This window comes from Mandrillus leucophaeus, unplaced genomic scaffold, assembly GCF_000951045.1.
Source record: "Mandrillus leucophaeus isolate KB7577 unplaced genomic scaffold, Mleu.le_1.0 Scaffold20, whole genome shotgun sequence".
Classification (NCBI taxonomy): domain Eukaryota; kingdom Metazoa; phylum Chordata; class Mammalia; order Primates; family Cercopithecidae; genus Mandrillus; species Mandrillus leucophaeus.
Genome location: NW_012102032.1, coordinates 5,337,116 through 5,346,866, shown reverse-complemented (window position 1 = coordinate 5,346,866; position 9,751 = coordinate 5,337,116). Strand labels below are relative to the sequence as shown.

Here is a 9,751-nt window from a genome sequence, read left to right as displayed (position 1 = left end):
GATGGGGTTTCGCCATGTTGGCCAGGCTGGTCTTGAACTCCTGACCTCAGATGATCCACCCGCCTTGGCCTCCCAAAGTGCTGAGATTACAGGCGTGAGCCATCGTGCCCAGCCTTCTCTGCCAATCTTTTACTGTGCAACTTCTAATGTGACTACAAGTGTCCCCCAGTGTTCATTTTCCCTTTTTTCCTTTTGGTAAGAGAACATCCCTGGAGTTTCATCTGGGCATGTGGCTACTCAGACTACATTTCCCAGCCTCCCCTGCAGCTAGGCTAAGTGACGTGACAAAACTCCTTCCAATGACCCACGCCCAGGAATGATATGTGCAACACTGTATCGCTTGTGTAAAGGAAAATTGATTGTCCTCCACTTCCTCTTTGTCCCTTTTCTCACAGGCTAGAACAAAGATGTAATGGTAACTCAGCTCCAGTCAAAGAGGTTGGGACAATACCTTGTAGAATAGTAGGGTAATAAGAAGGGAGAACCCTTAATCCCTGAATGATCACATGAACCCTTAGTCTGGGTTACTCATGTGTGGGTTTGGACTGTCAGTTGGCAAAATAAACTTCGATCATATTTAAGCCTCTGAATTTTGGTGTATCTTTGTTACAGCAGTATAGCCTGCCCTCTAACAAATACAGGTACTTTCACGTGCATTCTTTCATTTGTCTCACAATCATCTTCAGAAAGTTGTGATTCCATTGTGCAAACTGGGAAACGAAGGCTCGAAGATCTGTCCACATGACCAAAGCGACATAAGCTAGTATGTGACAGAGCTGGTATTCTAATCTAGATCTCATCTAATTAAACCATAACTGCTGCCATAAAACTGGGTGCTGCAGCTCTGAAAAGGGGTAAAAATCTGATCTTTTCATTTAAAAGCAATTTAAACGTATTGAAAATCTGAAAAACGGGGAACAAAACAATTCCTAATTTACCACTCCAACACTTCCACTATGATCCTTCTATAATATTCCCTTTCAGTTTCTTTCCATGCTCTCTGTAATGGGTTGAATGCTGGGCCCCCAAAAGACATGTCCATATACCAGAACCTGCGAATGTAATCTTACTGAGGAAAGAGGTCTTTGCAGATGCAATTAAAGATCTTGAGATTCGATCATCCTAGATTACCCAGGTGCTCCCTAAATCCAGTGACAAGGGTCCTTATTGGAGATGGAAGACACTAAGGGAAGAAGAGACAGATATGTGAAGACAGAGGCAGAGATTGGAGTGATGCAGTCAAAAGCCAAGGAATGCCTGAGCCACCAGAAGCTGTAAGAAGCAAGGAAGGGTTCTCCTCTAGAGACTTCGGGAGTGTGGCCATGCCAACATCTTGATTTTGGACTTCTGGCCTCCAGAGCTCTGCCAGAATACATTTCTGTTGTTGTAAGCCACCAAGTTGGTGGCAATTTGTTACAGTAGCCCTACAAAACTAATATACTTCCTTTTTGTAAATAAATGCAACCCTAGGAGGTATATACTTTTGCTTCCTCTTTTTCTCCCACTTTATATCATAATCATTTTTTTGAATTACTACTTTTTAACCCTAATTTATAATGATTTCCACCACAGTTGGGCTTACAGGTAATTTTCGGTTCGGGTTTGCAAAGGATCTCTCTCGGACACACAGCGGTCTGCATGCTTTGCAAGGTTGATGTTTCATTCTGACACCATGAGTGCACCCAACACCAGCCTTGTCATGGTGAGAGACACGCCTGTCCTGCCTGGAAGGCGAGGGAAGCCACAGGGCAGGGCTGGCCTTGGAGGGCCCTGCCACTCACCCGCACATCCTGCTGCCTGTTCCTCACATCATCCAGCGCTCTCGACGCCCCGTTGATCTGACTGTACATGACAGTTAGTTTGTGCCTTAGGGTGGCCTGCAGGGAAAACAAATGAGGGTGAGAATGCACCTCTTCAGCCCAGCCCCACCAGAAGCCATCCCTGGATCTATCCCACAGGATAGATTCTTTCCTCTTCCACTCCACCCAAGTCTTGCCACCCCAAGTTCTGTCACCCAAGTCTTGCCTGCTTGGAGCTTTTTGAAGTATTCTAATACTTACTACCTCCCTTCATCCTTCTCAGAGGACGGTACAGACCACGGTTCCAGTCCCAATTCCCAGCTATGCAACTGTGTCCTTCACCTCAGTTTTCTTGGACACAAAATAGCTACAACTGTCCCCAGCTCACAGGGATATTGGGAGGATTAATTGAAACAATGTAAGTACTCAGCCCAATGCCTGGATCTTAGGAAAAACATACTACATGTCAGCTTATATTATTATGAGTTTCTTCTCTAATTACCCATTTTACAGCCAATGAAACTCAGGCAAGGAAGACAGCAAGGTGGCCAAGCTCACACAGGAATAGAACGAGCTGGGACAGCTGCTTCGGTAATGGCAGGTGGGGCCACTCAGACCAGTCCTCCCACTGCAAACAACCAGGAAAGCAGTCCAAATAACGGGGCATGGGGGAGATCTGCTAAAAGACGCTGGAGAGCCAATCAAGCAGAGGATTAAGAAGTCAAGGTCCAGGAGAAGGGGGAAGGGGGCCTAGAGAGATAAGCCTGATATCAAGGATGTTCACTCCAGAGGCATCTGCCAATCCCAGAACAAAGCTGGGAGCCTTTGTCAGCCTCACAGGGCAGGAAGACAGAAACCAGAGTCCAAGGCTCACTGTAGACTGGGACCACCAAGGGCTGGGAAGATGAATCAGCCAGCCAGGCGCAGTGGCTCATGCCTGTAATCCTAGCACTTTAGGAGGCCCAGGCAGGTGGATCATTTGCACTCAGGAGTTCGAGACCAGCTTGGGCAACATGGCAAAACCCTGTCTGTACTAAAAATACAAAAATTAGCCAGGCATGGTGGTGCACACCTGTAGTCCCAGCTACTTAGGGGGCTGAGGCAGGAGGATCGCTTGAATCCGGAAGGTTAAGGCTGCATTGAGTCGAGATGGCATCACTGCACTCCAGCCTAGGTGACTAAGTAAGACCCTATCTCAAAAAAAAAAAAAAGATGAAGCAGCTCACACAAGGGCTGAAGCTCAGCCGCAAATCTGCTCAATCCTCACCACCTCCAGAAACAAAGGCAAACTGTGTATGAAGGAAGCTAATATCCTCATCTGATTTCTATTAATTTTCATAATCAATATCTGAGTCTCCTACCTCCTTGCTCAGATGAAATAATGGGGCACAGAAATGGGAAGGCAAATCACCACCGCTATAACAAGAGCAGCTAGTATTTATTATGCACTTACTGTATGCCAGAAATGGTTCTAGTGCTTTACCTGTATTAACTTACTTAAAGCTAAGAACAACACTACGAGGTAGGAATTACCCAGCCTTTACAGACAAAGACACTGAGGCATGGAACAATTACGTGACTTGCCCCCGCTACACTACTAGTGACTGGCACAGCTAAGATCCTGATATTAAAATCATAGACACATGTCCAAACTGAGCATGCTGGAGATTTCCAGAAAAAAACCATTTCCTTCCCGAAACTAGCAGACTCAACATACTCTAGCCCTGTCTTCCACTTTCCAGACTCTTCAACTCCACCCAAGATATTCTGGGCGGAACCTGATCTTGAATCTGGATTTGAACAACCCAATGACAGTCACCTGTAGGGGCTGGAGGCAGGGACCAAGGCCACACTAACTCAATCCGAAAAGCCCAAGCTGCTCATGATGTTTCAAACTTGACCTCTGTGACACCGCCCTTCGACCTGGCCTCTAACAGTGGCCAAGATAAGGTGTGGGCCAAAGACCAGGCCTACATACATCCGGCCTTGCTGGCCTCCGAGCAGGAAGAGACCTCATAACACCCCAAGGCTGCCAACTGCTTCACTTTCAAGAGCTGCTCATAGCACTACATCCTGAGCCCTGTATTTTGAAAGATTTGATGCACCATTAATCAAACACATGCAGCAGTACCCTCATCATGAATGGTGCCCACATGACTCCAGACCAAAGGAAAGTGACCCGAAAACTTTGGTAGCAGCAATAATCCCCTAATCAAAGGTAAAGGGCTTTTTGAAATTCTGAGGATCCCTTCACAGACTGGAGACTTGGGTCTTCCACATGGGAGGCACCAGAGTCTCAAGTCTGCCCATACCAGTGGCCAAGACAACCCAACCCCCAAGGCCAAGGGCATTGCCCAGCTGAGACTGGCTCTGCCAACAGTGATGGGCAGCAGTAGCAGGGCTCAAAAAGCAGACCTGTTATAGGACTCAGCAAGTCAGGGCAGCAGGGCAGGCGTTGGCAGAGGAAGGCCTGTTGTTAGGAATAAACAGCAGAGTTTAGGCCAGGCTCCTGGCTCACGCCTGTAATCCCAGCATTTTGGGAGGCTGAGGTGGGGGTGGGAGGATCCCTTGGGGTTGGGAGTTCAAGACCAGCCTGGACAACATAGTGAGATCCTGTCTCTACAAAATGTTTTAAAATATTAGCTGGGTGGCACACGCTTGTAGTCCTAGCTACTCAGGAGGCTGAGGCAGGAGGATCACCTGAGTCCAGGGTTTAAGGTTATAGTGACCTATGATCATGCCACTGTACTCCAGCCTGGGTGACAGAGTGAAAACCTGTCTCTAAAAGAAAAGATTAAAAAATGTATATATATGGGCTGGGCGTGGTGGCTCACACTTATAATCCCAGCACTTTGGGAGGCCAAGGCGAGTGGATCACAAGGTCAGGACTTTGAGACCAGCCTGGCCAATATGATGAAACCCAGTCTGCACTAAAAATACAAAAATTAGCTGGGCATGGTGGCACACGCCTGTAGTCCCAGCTACTCAGGAGGTTGAGGCAGGAGAATCGTTTGAACCCAGGAGGCGGAGGTTGCAGTGAGCTGAGACTGCACCACTGCACTCCAGCCTGGCAACAGAGCAAGACTCCGTCTCAAAAAAAAAAAAAAATCTGATTTTACAGCCAGGCTGGGTGGTAGCACACCTGTAGTCCCAGCTACTCGGGAGGCCAAGATGGGAGGAGCATTGAGGCCAGGAGTTCAAGACCAGCCGAGGCAACATAGTGAGATCCTGTCTTCACATAAGAATTATTTATAACTTAGCCAGGTGTGGTGGCTCACATTTGTAGCACTACCTACTCAGGAGGCTGAGGCAAGAGGATCACCTGAGCCCAGGAGTTTGAGATTACAGTGAGCTATGATCACCCCACTGTACTCCAGCCTGGGTGACAGAGTAAGATCCTGTCTCTAAAAGAAGGAAAAAAAAAGCCAAGTTTATAGCCAGGCATGGTGGCACACCTGTAGTCCCAGCTACTCAGGAGGCTGAGATGGGAGGATCCCTTGAGGCCGGAAGTTCAAGAACAGCCTAGGCAACATAGCAAGACCCTGTCTCTAAAAGGAAAAAAAAAAAAAAGCCAAGCTTATATGCTACACAAAGCTGGATGCAGACCCCCAACTCTGACCTTGCTCAGGCTACTGTCTCCTTTGACAACACGAAGACGGGTCTTGTTCTCCCTGAAGGTGCTGTGAGAATGAAATGAAATCAGGCCATGCTTTGGATCTTAGGCTGATGTAACAAAAGGTGGTTTGATTTCAGCCTCTGCTTTGAGTCCACAAGGGAAAGGTATGATCCCCAGACAACCTAAAAACATTGCAGACCTGAAAGACCCTTAGGAATCCACCTAGTCCCACAGCCTCACTATACTGGTGAGGACCCAGGTCCAGGGGCCAAACCCTGTGCTCAAAGTCACATGGCCAGGACAGAGGACACTATGGTGCAAGAGTGTTGGCTCTCCCTGTGGTTCTGATCCAGTGGTTACTGGGAGGCTGCCCACCCCCCTCTTAGGCCTCTAATAACAACCCTTTCTGATCACACGAACTCTTCGGCCCACCAAAGGCTTTTGCTTACATGACCTCAAGCTTCCTGGACTGTTTGGTGCTCCAGACTCTACGGACCTGGATACCAGGCTGGTCCATGGGGAGAAATGCAAACTATGAAATCGAACCAACCTGGGTCGCAATGCCTGCGTGGCCATTTACTGATTAGGTCAGGCTAAGTTCATTTCTCTGAACCTCAGTATCCTCAACAGTAAAATGAAACTAAATCATATCCACCTCCTGGGTGCCACCAGGACTTGGTGAGGGAACAGAGGTTACCTCCAAGATTCATAGCTGACATTCAAAACCCTCTACTAAACACCATCAGATGGTGGGGTGCAGTGGCTCACGCCTTTAATCCTAGCGCTTTAGGAGGTAGAGGTGGGCAGATCGCTTGAGCTCAGGAATTTGAGACCAGCCTGGGCAACATGGCGAAACCTCATCTCTACGAAAAAGTAAAAAAATTAGCGAGTCTGTGGTCCCAGCTACTCTTGAGGCTGAGGTAGGAGGATCCCTTAAGTCCGGGAAGTCAAGGCTGCAGTGAGTTGGGATTCTGCCACTGCACTCCAGCTTGGGTGAGAGGGACGAGACCCTGTCTCAAAAAAATAAAAATAAACACCATCAGACAAAGACAGGCTTATGGCAAGCAACCTAACCTGTCTTCATGGATGATGGCAGAGGACTATAAAATCTCCCAGCCCCTTTCTACTCTGACATTGGAGATGCCCTGGCCTCGAATTCAGGCCCATCTCCCCCAGGGCGTCCAGAGGGTGGCAGAGAGGCCCCCGGTGGCCCCTCTGCACCACCCAGCAGGCCCAGGCTGCCCTCTGCGCCCTCCCGGGCCATTCTTTACCTCCAGGTTGGCGCTGGCCTGGCTCAGGGACGCGGGAGAGCAGGCCTTATGCTCCACCAGGCAGATGTGGCAGATGCACTCGCCGTGCTCGGGGCAGAAAAACTCTCGCAGCCGGTTGTGCTGGGAACATTTGCGGCGCAACAGGTCGCGAACGGGAGACTGCAGCGGATGGTCCCGGAAGGCGGGGCTGTCGAAGTGCGGCTGCAGGTGCTCCTGACAGAAGGAGGCCATGCACACCAAGCATGTCTTCACGGCGGCCTCCTTCAGGCAGTGGTCGCAAGCCACCTGGGCACCCGGGCTGGGTGCAGAGGCGCGGGCGGGCGGCGTCCAGCCGTCGGCGGGTGGCTCCCGGGCCAGCTCGGCCTGCAGGAACTGCTCCACCACGTTGCACAGCACAGTGTTCTTGTGCAGCTGCGGTCGCGCCTGGTAAACGGCGCGGCACTGGGGGCACAAGTATGGGGCGCCCTGGACGGCCCACGTCTCGTTCAGGCACGAGCCGCAGAAGTTGTGGCCGCACGGAGTGGTGACCGGCTCCTTGAAGGGCTCCAGGCAGATGGAGCACGACAGCTCCTCGGCCAGGGGGCACAGCTGTGCCATGGTGCTCCCAGGGGTCGGGACGCGACTACTGCAACCGCGCTCCGAGGCTGCCGAGGAAACGAAACCTAGCCCGGGAAGGGCAGTCCCTGCAGCCGTCAGGAAGTCACGTGGGGCGCGGAGGGGCGGGCGGCGAGGACTGGGCGGGCCTCGCGAGGTACCCTCGGGAGCCTGCGGGCACCGAAGTGCCAGTCGCCCACGAAGTGGCGAAGGTCGGCCGCGCTGCGAGCCTCGAGAGCTCCCGCGGGCTGGGCGCGGGACGCCGGGCTCGGCCTTAGCTCCCGGGGTTTAGAGCATCCTCGCGACCACCCGGAGGCTTCTGGGGGCCACTCTGCGGATGAGGAAGCTGACGACTGGGTGCAGAACCCCGGACCCCCAGATTCAGAGCCCAGGTCCAGTCGCGCTTCCGCACAAACTTGCGCCCGGAGCAAGTCCCCTCCTTCCCAGCACTCATCTGAGACCAGAGGTGTTCCCATAACTATGGGGCAAGCTTTAAAAAAAAACAAACAAAAAAAACAAACAAACAAAAAAAAAAAAACAAAAAAAGAAGGAAACCTGTAGGAACTGTTAAACCACAATGCTTTTTTCTTCTTCTTTTTTTAATCCTTCCTCTTTCCTCGTCCCGGATTGGGACATGCGAACATACAGTCCCTGAAGACTGGAGCCCACAGTCACACACTCAGATTTAAACCTGGTGATTTATTTCCATTCACTGATATATCATGCTTTTATAAAAATTCCCGTTTCTACTTTCCTGGGATTTGGAGTTACCCAGTTTAACAAAAGCTTTCTCTCTCCTTCTCTCTCTGTTTCTCTCTCTCTCTCTCTCTCTCTCTCACACACACACACACACACACACGCGCACACACACACACACACATAATATTGGAACTTAAATATTTTTCTCAAAGTTACTAATTTAAAGTTACTTCCTTTAATACTTTCTTTTGCTCTGTTTTCCCTTCTCTGGCTTGACTGCAGGACGTATGGGTGGACTGGAGAGTAGAAGTGTTCAAAAGAGGTGGGGATTGGCCGGGCCCAGTGGCTGACGCCTGTAATCCCAGCACTTTGGGAGGCCGAGGCGGGTGGATCACGAGGTTAAGAGATCGAGACCATGCTGGCGAAAACTGTGAAACCCTGTCCCTACTAAAAATACAAAAAAATTAGCCGGGGGTGGTGGCGGGCACCTGTAGTCCCAGCTATCGGGGAGGCTGAAGCAGGAGAATGCAGTGAACCCGGGGGATGCAGCTTGCAGTGAGTGGAGATGGCGCCACTGCGCTCCAGCCTGGGCAACAGAGCGAGTCTTGTCTCAAAAAAAAAAAAAAAAAAAAGGCCGGGGGGGCTGGTGGCAAAGAGAAAGATGGTATTTTGGAAGGAATTAGTTGGAGTTTGCTTTGGGGACAGAGTGGGTAGCAAAATGAGGAAAAGATAAATGTCTTAGTTTACCTTGTAATAGCTACTCTTTATGGGGTACCCACTGTGTGCTAGATAAGTCACATGGTTATGTCTTATTATCCTTATAAACCCTGCAAGACAGCCAGTACATTTTAGGAATGAGAGTCTCAATTTATATAAAACAGGAGGGGGATTGTAGCTCAGAACCGCTGACCTCCACATTGTCACTCACTCCTGATTCCCCTAATTCTTGTTCTGCAGGCTCCTTTTCCCCTAAAACCTTTTACCATTTACCTTTTTATTCTTTTTCCCTTCTTTCTTTCTTACTTTCTTTCTTTCTTCTTTTCTTCTTTCTTTCTTTTAGACAAGGTTTTGCTCTGTTGGCTAGGGTGTGGCACTATCATAGCTCATTACAGCCTTGACCTCCTGGGATCAAGCAATCCTCCCACTTCAGCCTCCCAAGTAGCTGGGAATACAGGCACGTGCCACCACACACAGCTAATTTTTAAAACTTTTTTTTTGTAGAGACAAGGTCTCTCTATGTTGCCTGGGCTCATTTTGAACTTCTGACCTCAAGCAACCCTCTCACCTCAGCCTCCCGAAGTGCCAAAATTACAGGCGTGAGCCACCATGCGCCTGTCCCACGTCTTGTTTGCACAGAGAGGAGGAATACAGAAGAATGAGGGGATCGGAAATGAAAACTATGCATAGTATCTCATTTCATCAAAAAAAAAAAAGTCACAGATGAGGAAACCGAGGCTTAGAGAAACTAAATAACTTGTCTAAGAGTGGACATTGGCACATAACCCATCTGCTTTGTGAAGCCAAGAGTTTCCTACCATAAAATGCTGCCTCGCAAGGGAGGAGTGGAGCAGTTTCCAGGAAACACTGTGAAATCCCCTCTGACCTATTTATCATGGGCGAGGTGGCCTGGTGATTCATGCCAGAATGTGGAATTCACTTTCCAGGCTGATTGGTTTAGAAGGGCTTGTTAGACCAATGAGGATGAATAGGAGGGCCATACTTTATCAAATTCCAAGCAGTAGATATTTACTAAGACCTACTGTGCAATAGGC

General features: G+C 49.6%; 1 protein-coding gene across 1 annotated transcript in view; it reads right to left on the bottom strand.

Moving 5' to 3' along the window:
* TRIM25 (tripartite motif containing 25) overlaps positions 1-7,350 on the bottom strand; it is a 33,545-nt gene extending 26,195 nt beyond the window's left edge. The window contains exons 1-2 of the mRNA XM_011979235.1: positions 6,687-7,350; positions 1,782-1,877 (exon numbers count right to left, since the gene is read on the bottom strand). Coding sequence (XP_011834625.1) covers positions 1,782-1,877; positions 6,687-7,283 — 693 coding nt within the window. The 5' untranslated portion in view covers positions 7,284-7,350. The remainder of the gene's footprint in view (positions 1-1,781; positions 1,878-6,686) is intronic.
* Between the last annotated feature and the right edge of the window lie 2,401 nt (positions 7,351-9,751).